The sequence below is a fragment of the Branchiostoma belcheri genome, unplaced genomic scaffold, assembly GCF_001625305.1.
Source record: "Branchiostoma belcheri isolate BF01 breed outbred unplaced genomic scaffold, Haploidv18h27 scaffold8, whole genome shotgun sequence".
In the NCBI taxonomy this organism is placed as follows: Eukaryota; Metazoa; Chordata; class Leptocardii; order Amphioxiformes; family Branchiostomatidae; genus Branchiostoma; species Branchiostoma belcheri.
The window spans coordinates 659,578-676,610 of NW_017804464.1; the positions used below are offsets into that span (position 1 = coordinate 659,578).

General features: G+C 39.3%; 1 protein-coding gene across 1 annotated transcript in view; it reads right to left on the bottom strand.

Annotated features, from left to right (window-relative positions):
• Window positions 1-9,184, bottom strand: part of LOC109486376 (allatostatin-A receptor-like) — a 15,717-nt gene extending 6,533 nt beyond the window's left edge. The window contains exons 1-2 of the mRNA XM_019790206.1: window positions 8,807-9,184; window positions 158-281 (exon numbers count right to left, since the gene is read on the bottom strand). Of these exons, the coding sequence (XP_019645765.1) occupies window positions 158-281; window positions 8,807-9,114 (432 nt within the window). The 5' untranslated portion in view covers window positions 9,115-9,184. The remainder of the gene's footprint in view (window positions 1-157; window positions 282-8,806) is intronic.
• Window positions 9,185-17,033: the final 7,849 nt, after the last annotated feature.

Consider the following 17,033-nt stretch of genomic DNA (forward strand, 5'->3'; position numbering starts at 1 on the left):
GTGAATGTGTGCCAGGGGCCTAACTAAACACAGCCTTTGGAAAAAAGAACTCTGTGTGTGTGTGTGTGTGTGTGTGTGTGTGTGTGTGTGTGTGTGTGTGTGTGTGTGTGTGTGTGTGTGTGTGTGTGTGTGTGTGTGTGTGTGAATTATAACATACCTGGCCATAGAGTATTGGTGAAGACAGAATGAGTGCCATGATCCACACACCAGCCATGATCTTCCGTGTTCGACCCAGCGTGCAGACTGACTTAGCTTTCATCGGGTGCAGAATGGCATAGTACCTGATATATAAAACACACGCAAACAAGAGTTAGTAGATCTCATATCTCCATGAAATATACAGAGCTTTTGTTATCTTTATGTTTTCTTCATTTTCCTTTCTTCACATTTGCTCTTTTCCTTTGGAATTGATTTTGGCACTCTTCGACATTAGTATCGTTTTCCAATATTTTTTGTTCAATTTACGGCATATATTTCTTAATTTTGCAGCTGCTTTGCACGATTTAGAGTATGGTAAACAACATTGTTTGGAAGCGGACGAAAATTCATGCGCGCGGATGCCATCCACAGAGCACAATTCATTCCAGTTGGTAGTTTTCTCTGCTCAAATTACATTATATTGTATAGTATTGTATGTTGGTAAAATTCGATTCTAACATTTCATCATGAACATTATGCAAACGTTGTTGGGCTTAGTGTACCAAGGACTACCCTGGCCTGCAGGTAGTTTCAGCCGCTTTGGGAGGAAACCTACACCACGTCTTCCTGACGCCCAAACTGCCTGCTACATTTCAAATTCATTGCTGTATATGAATCCTGACATCCTCTCACTGCTAACATTCTATACATCATATTTCAGTACCTTATGATATTTCCTGGTTGTGTCGTTCGCCTACTTGAATGGAAAAGATACCTTCTTATCTTTCTTCGCAGCTGTTACATATTTCTCCGGGACCTCATCAAGGAAATCTTTTCATACAGGCATTACCCGACAAGAATGGTTGGGATTTCAACATACGTGTGTCCCGTAGCTGTTATGTGTCTCTTATGGCTCTTCAGCGCATTTCAATATTGTTACGCCTTTATTTATACATTCCTCTTTGCAAAAACTCAAGCTGAGGTCGCTTCACTTTGGGATATCTGCCTTTAGAAAAAATCCCATTCACCTTAAGTATGACGAATTCATTCTCTTCCTCATTCATAGTTACGTCGCTAGATACTTATGACTATTTTCTAGAGTAGAACATTTGAGCTGGTGGTAAGTCCCTGTCACAAATTCCCAAACATGGCCTCCCGAACACTAGCCAAACGCCTCCAGCCATGGCAGTAGGTCGCTGTGAAGTCGGTGTTCGTACAAGTCGTACAAAATGTTCAAAACTTTCGGGGTTTTGTCGGAAGGTTCGGGTATCGTTGCCTGGTGTTGGGTTGTAAGTCAGCAGAACACCGGCCAACCCTTCGGAGCAATCCGCAGCTTTTGGAGTGTCACGGGCGGGGAGTAAATTTGGCTGGTGGCCTGAATCTAGTCAAACTGCTCCTGAACGTCAACCGAACGTGTGTGATAGGGGCTTACCACATCTACATGTATCATATCCATATCCTGACTAGAGAAAGTTTCAATCATCAATCTTTTATGTCTGGGCGCTACGCAAACGTTTCATATCAACGTTAAGATTGTTTCAGATGTCAACTCAAGGGAAGTCGTCGATAGCTCTAGTCAAATGTTAACAATCAGCAACAAGAACACGGACAAAGAGCTGTCGATATTTTTTTTCCGGTAAAAAGGGCAACATGGCATCTTTCTCATTTCTCCGTTGTCAGATCGGAAACTATCCTGATGGGAAAATCGACTTCTTGTCGGGGAAATTCGTTCCACGCAAAAAGCTAAGAATAAAAGAAGAAAATGATACTAGTATAAGAAGTACGATATATTGCATTCGTAAAGAATGAAGAGTCGTCTTGTTTAAGAGGTTAGTTTGGATCGCAATTGTTTAGATTGTTTTGAATATTTCAGCATTCAACCGTATCTCTCTAAATTAAACATTGCACTTTTCGCATGCTATAAGATCTCACGCGGCAGATTTTTCGTAACAGAAAACATGCAAGTTTTGTCTACAAACCATTACAAGTACGTGGATTTAAAGAAATGCGATGCGCCACTGATAACTCATAACCAGCATTTCACCCGAAATGGTCTTCTGAAATCGACCATTCGTAAAGTCTCTGATCATGACAGGAAAGTTCTTGCTCTTGCACCGTTTAAAAGGATGCGGAGTCCTTGCCTCTAGACTCTGATCTTGTACTTGATGTATGAGAGTTCTGTGGTGGAATTTATGATCCTGTCAGGCAGAGTTCTGTCTCTGATCCGCTACAGTTCACGAGATCACCACCCGTCAATGTTCTGTAGACAACGCGTCTCTGAACACTTCCTGTGGTATACGTCTGCACCAAGTACGGCTCATATCAGAACTTGGCCAGAAAAAAAGTTGAAATAGAGACCAACTTTCTTTTTTTACCTTTCTTTCTTTCTTTCTTTCTTTCTTTCTTTCTTTCTTTCTTTCTTTCTTTCTTTCTTTAAATGAGGATAATGAAGGATAATCGTGATTTTCAGTAGTCTCTACCAGACTAACTACGCTCGCTTTATATAGGAAAATATTTGCCGGGGGAGTTTGGCCGCCTTGTAGGTTTGACTGGCCGTGGAGAGAAAGAAACTACCTCCCCGCGAGCGGACTCCCTTGGCCAATTTTACTTTTTTTTGCCGAATTCTACGACCCGTATTCCAGTAGAAAGGCCCGGTGGAGGATAGATTTTTAGTATGTATGTAGCTTAGGTGATGCTTGATATAACTGTGAGCAATAAGGAATTTCGAATGACGAAGACAAGATTGGTTAATTAAAAATTCTATTGTCCCTCGCTTGGTCTTATCACTTGACTGTATATAAGATATATGAAGTAACCGACTAAATAGATAAAAATAGATAGACTAAATACGGAGATACAGAGAACACTTTTGTATGAGAAACCGATTTCTACAGTTTCGTAATGCATATTAGTGTTAACTAGTTCTACCAGTTCATTCAAGTGACGCCGAAGAAGAGTGGTGGGTGTCACTCGAAATGTCGGGAAGTAATCTCCGTATCTATCTCGCAGTAGAGTTGGAATTGTCTACGGTTAGGCCATGTTGATTTGATTATATGGATGACATCCGCGCGCGCATGAATTTTCGGCCGTTTCCAAAAAAAAAAAAAGTTTTCAACCATACTGTAAATCGTACAAAACAGTTGCAAAATGAGAAGTTACAAAAAATAATAATAAAAACTATACCAATGTCGTAGAATGCCAAAATCAAACGAAAAAAGACGAAATTGTAAAGAAATGAACTTGAAGACTAGATTATTCGCCAAACCATATTCTGTGCCATTTGCTCAACCCTCATGACCTACGTAGATTTCATAATGAAAAGAACTTTTTTTTTTGCAAAACTTTTATTTTATTCGCACGCGCGCATCAGTTTTGGGGCTCCCGGAGGATGTCATCCATATAATCAAATCAACATGGCCTTACTTCTGAATAATTTATCATGGCTATGGTTGACATGCAATCGGATGTGACGGAAATGAAATTCGCATTTCAGTACCAGAAATGCCACATTTGCATTCCTGGTTTGGCGATGAAACTTTCCGTACCGTTCATTCAATCAACAAGCAATCAGAATATTGAAACGTTACAATCACTCCATGTCGCACTGGATAATTTCTTCATCTGTAGTGTGATACATTTCGATATTTCATATTCGTTATTCTCGCGATTGTAAAGAGCAGTACGTCACATCTTTTCATCTTACGTATTTTACGAGATAGTTTATCTTAGTTGATTTTATTTTATTTGATTTATTGAAATTCTAACAATACAATACACGTGGAATGAAAATCAACTGTTGCTAGTGTTGTGTACCACACATAGAAACAAATTCTGGACAATTCTTTATTTTCCCTTTCGCAAATACAATATTTTCCCTTCAGTTAAGTCTCGTAAAGTGCTTTCCCAAGGGCACAAGATCGGTGGCAATTCAGGACTCAAACCCGTGACCTCTTGGTTCTGAGTCGAGCACTCTGTGCAGTTACGCCACATGACTACAGTTAAACACCGTTTCTTCTCTCCCATGTTTGAAAACTTCACACACACAGGAGATGTAGCAGCTCTTACATAAGCCTCTTACATACGGAACTGTAGTGCCCAGCGGGAGGATATTAGCGAAGGTTCTATGGTTTCAATGAGAGCTTTGTGTTGCTACATGTACATTCACAAAAAATGAGCTCAAAAGAATTCCCTTAATTGGCAAATCAGGAATTATCAGAGCAATTTATGAAATCTCAGGGAAGTTGTTCTATGGTTTACAAAGTAGCAGTGACGTTCTCTCAGAGGATTGGCATACGTCTAGTTAGAATCGTTTTTGTTCTTTTTTATCTACAGACTGTATGCTTTTACTGAGCTTAGAAGCTATGCTGACTGATGCTTTACGTTTGAAATTCTGGGTATCCACTCTGTCCTGTGGGAGGTACAAAACTTAAGGGAGCATTATGGAACAGATTTGCACTAAAGATATCTACATTTAAGCAAATCTTTGTGCGGTGGTCATTTACTTCCAGCCCCACATGCAGCGCACTACTCCTAACCATGGTTGCAGGGATCCGGAGTTCGGCTGGTGCTCGGGAGGGCAATTCGTGAATGTGTGCCAGGGGCCTAACTAAACACAGCCTTTGACTTAGTATATCTTTCTATGTACCGTATTGCAGCAATGCTTCCAACAAGCGTGCAAGCTAGCTGATCTGTTTCTTTGTACAACCAACAAAATTTAGATTTATAGTTTCCAGCAAAATTTCAATGTACCAACATCCATCAACCCATAAGATTCCCTGAACGGTTTTCCATTGAGACTGTCGGCTTTTCTTTCATGTCGCCACATGTTAATGACTATGAATCTCTAAATCCAGAAAGCTATCAGCCGACACATCCATATCGACGTTTTGCCTTTTGATCTATAGTTTACGGATTTAATTTCTTTTTACTCGTCACGTATCATTGATTCCCTGGTCCCAGAAGCTAGGCCTACCTTAAATTCCTGTCGTTCTTGGTCGTGTTTTTATTGCGTAAAACAGTTACACCGAGGGTGATCTTTCTGCAAACAATTTTGCGTGAAAGACTCAGGCTAACAGCGTTAAGTACAGTACTGTGAAATGCATTTGTTTCCCCCGTGCAATTACCTGGTACGAAAGTATGGCTCTAAGCGGGGAGGTTAAAAATCAACCGCCTTGCTCTAATGTGATTTTACCTCCGTGCTCTAAGCTATTTCGTGTTCATGATTCAGCTTTCGATGAATATCTTTCTAATGCCATGCTTCAAGCTAATGGGTTTTGAATAAAGTTCAATATTTTTGGCAATAGTTCACTTTTGTTGGAAGTTACCTAGGTAGCTAATTTGGACAAGTTTGAATTATTTGGAACAGTCCGTTTTTATGTGAATGTAGATGGGGTGAAATATGTTGTATTTGCTCGCCAACAAATATCGGCCTTTCTAGTTAAAATAACGTCACCATGATATTCGGTGGTACCAGACAAGATGAATGAAAATTGCATAGTCGGTTGATGTATATTTTTAATAAAAAAACAGTGTCGTCGCCCGTGGTCTCTGAAAAAAAAGAAGCAAACCACACGTACTAAAGGTATCATTATTAGAAGGCTACTATCCCTACAATGACTATGTTCAGCTATATGTAAGCCATTGATTGATGGCACGTGCTCTGTGGTTTTTCAGGATCACTCAGCTCTCCTGGCGCGTAAAAAACGTGTCATTGTTACCGTCCTGACGACGCCTCCCGATTCTCAGGTGGATTTTGTACTACGGGGTGTGCGTATATATAGGTTTCAGTGCAATAATTTTAATACCAGGAATCGGGGTCCCTGAATAACATGATAATACTAACAACCCGCGCAGCAGTCGCGTAGTGATGCGACTGGAAGAGAAATATCTGTCTGCGCGCGTCTCAAAAACCCCTGTCACACATTCAGAAGCTCCGACCACCAAGCAAAGCAGGAAGCAGTCTGATTTTCCTTCAAATTTAGGCCGAATCTACAGCCCATACCCGAATGTTTGAAACATTTCGAGCTTCATTTTAGCTGCCCCTAACCATCCACTAAATATCATTTACAACCATTCAAAGATGTTTCGAGTTATGCTTTAGACACAAAAGCACAGCCCTCTGCAGCAATGTAGGAACATGATAGAATTATTATTCTTGAGATTGACCTGTTTTCAGAACTGCTACTAAAGTATTACCTAGATTTATTAACAGCTTCTTGAGTTGCTGAACACATGCAACCAACAAAAGCCCGCTGATGTACCGTTAGAAAAAACAAGGAAACCATTTTTGAACTTGACCTTTAGTTTCACAACAGTTACTCACATACCGAATATCAATAAGATCCATCTCCAACTATTTGAGTTAACATACAAACATGCGTTAACATACAAATAGACCCAAACCACAGTCACTCAACCATGGCCAAACCGAAGACATACCCTTCTGACGAAGGCAATAAATAAGAGCAATGACTGGTTTCTTGGATGAACGGTGGTCATTATTGACCGAGAAAACAGAGCTCCGATGTGTTTCACCACATTAGAATCTACACCCACGTCTTTCCCTGCGATCATCAAGCAAAAATGGAAAAATTTTGATCCTACAGATGAGCAAAACAAGTCTCTGTACAAGTGAAAAAGGCCAGGGAATTGACTTACATCACTCCACCTTAATGCAAACTGCATCTCCATTAAAACCAACCACCCTTCATCTGAAAGGTCACGCTCCATTAAGAGAGTTCCAACCGGACATGGGATAAACTCGATATACCCTGACGTCCGGATAAAAGTGTGTTTATGCCTTTGGTAGGAAGTGGACAGGCTTTCTTTTTTAACCGCCAGGCTTATTGTTAATCCAAAGAGGTAAAGGGTATTTTATCAAAGTTGTATGAATTCCGAGTGAAATCTAGGGTTGATCGGATAGAAGCTGCTTTTGCCAACATCAAGGAGACAGTATTTATATAGTAAATCCGAGACGTTAGTGAGGTAAGCTACTTTCAGGCTACCTCAGTCGTGAGATGTGCGTCTGTGGATTACGCCCCTGTCAAACATTCATGAACTAAGGCTAGCCGAACACTAACCGAACGACCCCCCCCCACCACCCACCGAGTAGGTCGGCTGGTGTTCGGCAAATTTGGCTCATATTTGGTAGCCTCCATAGTATGCCAAAAACTGGGGGTTTGGGGGGTCTTCAGGGTCTTTGGGAGCTTTTATGTGCTATTCTCTGATTGCATATAGACAACATAGCCGACCTGGTTGAATTACCCCCGTTTTTTTTTAGAACTGGGCTAATCAGAAAACTGCAGAAGACCACCAAACCCCCAGTTCCATAAGCCTGCTACGGAGGCTAAGTCATTATAGGGATAGTAGTCTTCCAATAATATGATGTCTTGAGTACGTGTGTTTTTCTTTGTTACGGGGGCTGCCGCATCACTATCAACATATACGTACCATGGTTGAATATGAAAGTTCGCACCCACTTGTTTACAAGAGCTAACGTTTTTATGACGGTCTTGAATCTGAATATGATGCAATAAGAAACGAACAGTATATGATCAACACAGAGTAATGGCTGCTCGCCCAGAATGTCAGACCTCAGCGCAGGGGATCATTTCGTATGTGGGAAAGTAGTGCCCAACTTGTTGATTTTTTACCCAATCTGTAGTTAGTCACTTTGGTGGTCGATTTATTTTTATACATGGTAAATGGCTAAACATTGAGCGTTTAGACAATGTAGGTAGATGTAATATATATTGAATAGCTGCCAAATAGACAGACAGGCACATAATCTCCCTACTAAGATAAAAACATAGCTTATTGATGTTGTAGCATACGTTTGTTTTGGATATTTTCAAACTACCAAGTTAGGTTTTACTAAGAAAAAATATCCAGTTAAGACTCACAAAAGTTCTCCGAAAGTGGACTCGCAAAAAAAGAATTATTAAGTTTGAAGCCTATCCTTCTACCCAGATAAAAACACTACCAGAAGAAAACAGGTTTCTTTTACCCTTCAGAGGTACAAAAGACTAGTCCAAGAAGAACTATTATCTTTCAAGTCCGTCCCTCTAGAAGGACTACGAGACGGGCTATCTAGATCTGTACACGAGAAATTGTGTAAATATTGCCCAATGAATGCAGTGGAAAATAAAACACATTGTATATAGTCTTCACTATGAGACTGACAGAAATTGATTATTTCAAAAAGTTGTCACAATTTCCTCCAGCTTCCTATACCGCGTTTCTACTGAGATGACAAAACTCACTCACTACCTAGAGCGTAGGTCAATTTATGTTCCATTTCGTTCAAAGAAGTTAAGTCCCTTAATAGCAAACGTGATAAAGTAGTAGTATAAGTTGTTCAGAAAGTAGTTGTATGTCTTCTATATTGCTTTCTCGGACACTGTGCAAGCAATTAGCCTTCGGGTGTGATTTTGTAAATTAAAGAATATTTCATCCTAAAACACTATAAGAGGATAGCAGACAGGTTTGTTTATTTACAGGGTGGCCCATTGAGTGATAGCACTTCTTTTCAATGGGGCCCTATTTTACACAACAAAACACAACAGTCACATACAAACAATAAAATTAGGATACAATAAATAATGATAATGGCAATGATAATAAATAAAAACTGATAACATTAATAAATATTGATAATAACAAAAAGTACCTCTCAATAGAGATGGCGGTGAGCGTGAGGACCGAGCAGACGACAGACGACAGCTGGACGAAGGCGATGGCCTTACACATGAACATGCCGAGCTCCCACTGCGGCAGGAAGTACTCAGCGGTACGGATCGGCACACAGACCGAGCAGATGATGAGGTCTGCCGCGGCCAGGCTGGCCAGGTAGTACGTAGTGGCCGCCCGCAGCCGCTTGTACCGGACGGTGCAGAATAACACCAGCGCGTTGCCGAACGTCCCCACGATGAACGTGATGCCGTACGTAACGATCGTCGGTACCGAGATCCACAGCATCCCCAGGATCTCGGCAGCGCCCACATACGGCACCCTGGCCGCCGTATCGTTACCTGGCTGCCACCAGGAGTCATTGCTGCTGTCGGTCGGGGCTTCGGTCCCAGGCGGAGCCGTTGGGGCCAGCGCTACGGTACCTTCTCCAAGTTCTACAGTCATCCTCTCAGACACGTTTCTCGTCGAGTGCGCAATTCTTGGAGCGGGTTCCGCTCAATATTAGTAGTGGTCTTGATGATCACGTGCGGGCCTCACGTTTTGAGTGCGAAGGCGGGCTTTTCTTCTTACGTATTCGTTGATTTCTTAGCGAAGCTCGGGTTGCCTAGTGACTGAAACTTTTGCTTCAAGCGCATCATTTCCCTGGTGGCTCGCAAGCTTCCATTACAACCTCTGCAAATTAGTGACTAAGTGCAAGGAGAGTAGTTCTAACGTTCATTGATACGTGTACAGAATTCATGTTTGGTACATACTGCACATTGACTGGTACATGGTATTGATGTGCTATAATTCACAGCGGACTAAGCTGCAGGAAATAGCCTTGCCGTCATGTACTGGCGTTTCTGACACTGACGGCTGGGCCAAATATACCCAGATAAGGATTGGTAAAAATTCTCCCTGGTAACATTGGTTGGTCCCAAGATCGATCATATCTAATGGGCCTCTTCTTCATAAAAAATCGAATCGACCATTCCAATTGTCAAGTTAATTGCAAAACATGCTGTAGGGCTAATTGCAGGTACAAACGACACGTATGAAAAAAATAAAACACAATGGTATAAGAGACTACGTCTAACAAGTATGCAACATTCTACAACATCCGCCTGCTTAATATGTAACACTGTCACTTTTTTTTAACCTAAGACTTATTTTAGTGTTACCAGTGGCAGTGTCCGTCTGTTTTGTTATCTGCTACGATATTAATTTGCACTTGAAACGTCGTTGACAATATTTTATATACATTTTATGTAATGGTTTATTTCTATTTTAATCGCTTAATATGACGTTTTATACTAATAATGTGATGCCCCAATGTCAATTCAGCCTCTGGCTGCCATTTTTGGGACAGTGTTGTTGTGTTTTAATGCAAATAAACCATTGATAACATACGTGGTACTAGTTTTGCTGGGTTTGACTCCTTCTTTTGAGGCAGTGACAGACGAATTTACCCACTTCTTCCATAACATGTGGGTTCTTTGATTTTAGTGGTAAAATAGCTTTCTGGTGGTAGGGAATAGTTGGAAAGTAAGGGAGCATTTTGGACACGGTGGTAAATGATTGGTTTCTGATATAGAATGGATATTGTGCGGTGGTTCTTCAGTAATGAAATTTGCCCTTCTCTGGCCGGCAGTACAGTGTATGTTTCACCTTTTATTCCTGAACCTGTCGGCAACCTAACGTCGAGCTCAAAATTCTCCTCACGAGCGCTGATGCAAAGCTTTTATCAGCTTTGGCTTAGAGTTGATACAAGGCGATTTCAGTATAATACAGCAAAAGTGTCTGCAAATTACTTAGCATTGGATTAGGATGAAGTTTTTGACGATATAACTGAAAAATTGACGTATATATTCAGACGTATCTAAAGCAATAACGAAAAAGATGAGGCAGTTGCGTCGGGTGTGAAATAAAATGTCTTATTCATCTGGAAGAATTATATCAAAAATGAAAAAATAACATTACTACTAACCCGTCGTAATGAATAAGATACCTGAGCATTCTTCAGAGGAAAATACATATCGTCTGCCTTTGTGTGTGTGTGTGTGTGTGGGGGGGGTTATACAGAAGACACATCGCCGAAAAAAAGTGAATTCAAATTTTAGAAACAAAAAACACTGCAGTAACAGTATATGATTTGCTAACCAAGCATGTAGTCTCTGGCATCCCGCTTTACTCCAATCAATAGAATCAAGCGTTTTGGACGTTTCAATTTATCAAAGATTTTCTCTTCTCTCAACCATGAAATTCTCGATTATAACACATTATGAGCATGATCGTATCTACCTTAAAACAGCTTAAAAGGCATAGAAAAAGGCAGATATAGAATATCATCTAGTGACGTAAAGTGATACATACAACATTATAGCTAATTTAGCAAGAGGATATTCTATGCTTGTTCGATCGGAATTTATCGGCTAACATTAGGCACTCAGGCGCCTGAAGCGTTGAGCATCACCTTTTAACCTGACTGATCTGTAAGAGGAAACCATTGCTCAAGGTAACCATGTATGTTTCTCTATAAACTGGTCGATGTGTTTTTCCACTCCACGAGCTCCACAGATCTACAGATAATAAATAGTACAGAATACAGATAATACAAAAATAGTGTCGCTCAATAAACAAGCACAATAATTAGACATGGGGGACTGTTTCCTTCTCTAAACAATAGTTTTGCACATTAATGGAGATGCTCAACAAGCAATCATTTGGACAGAATGGAAAACCTCTGGTTACGATATTTACAACCTACCATCTCTTGCTGCCTGTGCTATCAGTTCTGTTTAGTGCTCAGATAAACTGGTGCCTGGCCCATGTAATTCTCGTCCTGGGTCTAATTAAAAAGACGTAGAGGTTTAAGTAATCTGTTGAAGCACCGCCTTTTTGAATTGGGTGTGAGCAACAGCTCACCAAACACATCATTAAGATGAGAATGCTGAATGCTGTCTTTTGTTCTGCTGCTGCTGAAAACACTGCCTCATCGAGTCAGCTGATTTCCCACGAGGTGGGTAGAGGTAGCGTCACGGTTCACTGAAGCCTCTGCCAGAGAATAACTAGCGTGATGTTGTACTTAATTTTCAATTTATTCAATCCAACAAAATCGTACAAAAGCAGGGAATGCTAATAATGCACCCCTGAATTATGTATTCGATTTTTACAATTTGTTAAAAAAAACAAGACAGGTACACAGAAACACACTATATACAAATATTGATTATATTTATAGATACTATATACTTATTGATTTAACTAAAAATAAGGTACCAGTAACTATGGGTTGTTTTTAGCGCAGGAAAGATGATATGATTTACGCATCGCATATGCACTAAGATGCCAATATTATAAATATTTCATTATTCAGCAGATTTTCCGTAGATTTTGCCCATAAGAGCCCTACTTTGAGCACGCTCAAAACGAACAAAGAGGAATAAGAGCTGAATGATGTAGGGGATCAAACACTTAGTCCCTCTACAGAACCCAGAGGGTCAATACCTTATCGTGTAAACGCACCTTGCACTTGGTGTTCAAAGTTCACACAGGGCAAATGTGACTTGTTTGTGATTCTAGACTTAAAAAGATGTACGCCGATGAAGGTTAGACATCCAGGTAATGGGATACACAAGGAATTTTTACTCACAAACAATTGGATGAATTTTGAAACTGTAACTTGTGTAAGACGTTTAAGTATAGCATCCACTACTTTTCGTCGATGACTAAAATAATTTGTAGTTGAACAGTTATTTATCCAAAAACTATCAATTGATATTGATAAAGAGATGGTCGTTCTCCGGAATCTACGTATAAATCTAAACAATTTATGCATATTGCAATGATATGCAAATCATTTCCTGGTATGTGTTGGACACTAGATGAATACTTCCGTACACGCAGTTAAATTGTGTGAACAAACTCACAGTCGCTTTAACCTGCAACGAATCTACAAAGTTTCCAGTTGCAATGAATTCCAGTCCAACACACTTCTGGAACTACCTATTGATCTTATGATCTTCCTAACTTCACTGCGTCCGCTAGACTCCTAGATTCTGGGTCATTTTCCCTTATGGGATTTTTCCTCACATACATCAACTGATGGTCAATACACAGACTTAACATGACAAATGTCTTCTTTAGAAAAAACAAATATTAGATCAGACATACTATCAGAATTATCAAGAAATGTGCAACCCCGTAAAGTTGCACGTAACCTTTCATCTATTGCTGTATGGTCTTCTACACATACATGTACATCAACTGTCAGTCAATGTGTAGACTTAACATGACAAATATCTTCTTTAGAAAAAGACTAATATTATATCAGACATACTATCAGAATTATCAAGAAATGTGCAACCCCGTAAAGTTGCACGTAACCTTTTATCTGTTAATGCATGGTCCTCTACATACATGTACATCAACTGTCACTCAATGTGTAGATTAAACATGACAAATCTCTTCTTTAGAAAAAAAACGAATATCAGATCAGACAGACTATCAGAATCATCAACAAACGTGCAACCCCGTAAAAGTGTATGTAACCTTTTATCTGTTAATGCATGGTCCAAGATGTAGTACAATTTAGAGATTCGCCACCCCGTGCTTCAACTGTCAGTTCGCATACTGATATTCTAGATCTCGCCGCAATTAAAATCGATACCCAATAGTTCATCATATCAAGGCAGTTTTGGTACAGTAGGGAGGGAAATGAACTCAACCAAAAGTTCTTCTTTTTCCGCTCAGAACGATTTGGTACAGTAGGGAGGGAAATGAACTCAACAAAAAGTTCTTTCAAAGAGTATCTCTTAGAAAGATTTAGTATTTATAGAAGAGTGTTTTTTCCTCTTGGGCCATCTGAGCATGATAAGGAATTAGAGGCATCAAGTACAAAATCTGTTCATGGGGTAAAACCCTGCGAGGTGTCCCTGCACGAAATGTTGGATTTATCATTGGCAGTAAATTCCAGTTAATTCGGGTAATGTTTACTTTGTAAACAGTAATGAACTTAAAAATGGTAGTAAATGAAATTACTGACCCTTTATTTATTACCATTGTAAAGTCCTGTACCGTGTACAAATTAAACATTACACAACCTTATTGGCATTTACCTCCATTGGTGAATCCTAATTTCCGTGCAGGTTTGTAAGTCATAATCAGCGCTTTCGGCGTTCCAAAGTGATACCATCAGGAGATAATTCTACCAGAAGGACAGACCTTGGCTTCAATCCAAGCCATAAGGGAGATATCAAGGGACTTGTTTAATCGTCTTGTTATATTGATTTAATGATTTTTTCAAACTACATACTAGCTCTTACTATATATTTTGTACCACGTATGTGTAAAAAATATGTGTAACTTACCTTTGTTATCTATTTTGTCAGACTCTTATGACCTCAATATAAATTAGCCTACAGGTCGATTTGAACTTCTTAATATGTATAATTTCAATAGTTTTTTTTACAAGATAGGTTTCTCAGTTTTCAAAATTTAGATAGAAGAGAATTTTGTATTCATTATGGGATTACACAAACCATCTATTATAAGCTCCATATGTTCTTCCATTCTACAACTGTCTTAAGCAGCGAAAAGAAGTTGAAATTGTACATAGTAGTCAAGCCGGTAGGTAGTAGTACAAATTGGTATGTACAATGAGATATCTCAGTAAATTTTAATATATTGAGAGATATCTCTGATTTATTTCATACATGACCTGTACGTAGCTTGTATGGGCATAAATCTACAGTACATTATTGTACATTTATGCCAATGCAAGCTAAGTACGTGTCATGTATTAATAACAAAGGCCTTTCATTCAATAAACAATGGTTCAAACAAAAATCTTTTCACATGTTCAGCATTATCATGATTGTCAGGTGCCAATACTAATGATCGGTACGTTCCCTAACCCGGTATGAATGGGCCGTAAATCACTACATCCTCAGCAAAACGTCTTAGTATTGATCGACTTGGCAGCTAATGACCCATATTTGATGCCCCAGGCGTTTTATTTTACTGACGTAGGCACCAGCAATAATGATAAGCATTCAGCAAAGCTTGCTAAGTCCTAGTGGGCGACTGTCGTACGTCTGTCCACAGATCTACGTCAACTGCAACTAATGCTGCGATAGAACTGACTCCAGAGATTTACCATTTCCTGTATCCACTGACCTCATCCACCCAACGTACGTTCATAAGCCTATAAGCCAAGGTTATTATGTTTTTATCACAAGTATAAACAAGTCATCGTAGTGATCAAAACATAAAACTGTATCTAGATTTTGTCCAGAAGGAATATATTCAGCGATTGTAGCATGCATGCTCTTTCTTGTAAGCAAAAAATGTATCATCCAAACATCGACCTAACTGATGTTCAAGCTTCACAAAGTCATCCTGGTTTGGGTATTTATCATTTCAGTAGCTTAAAAAACGTTTTGTTCTTACATGTACTGAAGGACGGCCTCTTACTTTTTTGATAAGTTAGTGCACTCTGTCATTTGCTTCTGAGGCATCTCTCTGCTGCCTGTACGTTTGGCTGGCCGTAATTGATCATGTACCGTCCCGGGAGGTGACCCCCCGGTCAGGATGAGTGAGCGGCGAGCCAGGCGGGGAAATCCGCGCGATCAGCCGCTAGAACTCAAAGGCTTTCCGCTCGCTATCAGCTTACACCACACGTTCTTCCACGGGCGAACAGGAAGGGAGAAGAACTTTATTTTACGACAATTGTAGCATATTTTCATAATAGTACATGAAATTCGATCTTAAGATTTGTACTTTAATTATTATGTTTTACATTTAAATTGAACACTAATGTATGTATAACATATGTTCATATTTAAATATCAACATTTGTGGTTACTAGCTTTATAAAATGGTGTCACACAATTTATGATGATTAACTGACGATACATAAAATACTGTCTCTATACGATACTAATCTATACAAAAATCCAAAGGATGTTAACGTTTTCAAACATTGCATAGACTTTCAATCAAGTTTTTAACGTAGTGAATGATGTTTTATACATTCTACAGAAATGCTGAGTACGAGTGATGATAACGTATTGACAGTTCCAAGAAGTAACCGTTCTAACAGTTCTAAGAAGCTAATCTACTTTTATTGATAACAATAAAGACATTCTAATTATATTACTCCAACTCTAATAACATTAACATGATATTGCGTCATGTATTACGCTGTCTCGTTTATGTAGTGAGCTGTATATTAATTGGCCCACATTGTAGGTAGATGTATGGAGAAGACATGCTAGTAATAGCACATTGAATATATCTGAGCAATTTTTGTCGATCTTTTTTGTTACATCGAGGAGTGATCATACCGGCTATACAAATGCAGATACAGATACCCACTTTATTAGATCAATAACACAAAATTGTGTAGGTCATAAACTACATAGAGTCGATATTGGTCATCGGGCAATTTATTTATGTTCTTATTGTATGTAACTCGCCCTACATAATATTTATTGTTCGAATTAAAATAGATTAAACTTTATTTTCAAATCAACAAGACAAAATTAAACATTAAACATAAACCTGAACATATTATGGAGGTATGAGATCTCCGAAGTCTTGTTGCACTAGATTTGTCCTAAATGTGAAGTACGGCACAGACCCTGATCAGTGCTTCTCTCTTGGGCACTCTTTTATTTGCCTTTCTCCGTGGGTTTGCTGTCGTAGATAAACCCATTAGACATTTACGGGTACGTACCTACATGGATCATACTTAAACCGAAGATTATGGGATATCCCTAGTACCGTCATGACCTGAATGTTTGTGCTATAGCCTGACCATATTGTGAAGTGGCTCAAGTTGCATGTAAATTCTTAAAAGATAGTGATGACAAAGATCATGATAGAAGAAAGACCAGCACTGTACGGAACCCTATCTTAAACCACACATTGTTGTTCGTCCGTGAACAAAACTGCACTACCCAAAACCCATTCATTAATAAGCATATATTAAAGCATACGTAAAGGTACACGCGAGGGAATAAACGGAATTTTTAAGCATGCTTTAAGGTGTGCGTAAAGAATAGACTTTATACAGTGCAGTTTTCTTCGAAAAAGAAAACTGTGTAAAACACCAAGCATAAAGGTTGATGGAATCTTTTCCATTGGCGATTGATGACTTTTAGATCTAGCAAATTTCATACCGCTTTCAAAAGGTCAACATTGAAATCTCTTACGCCAATGTGGAT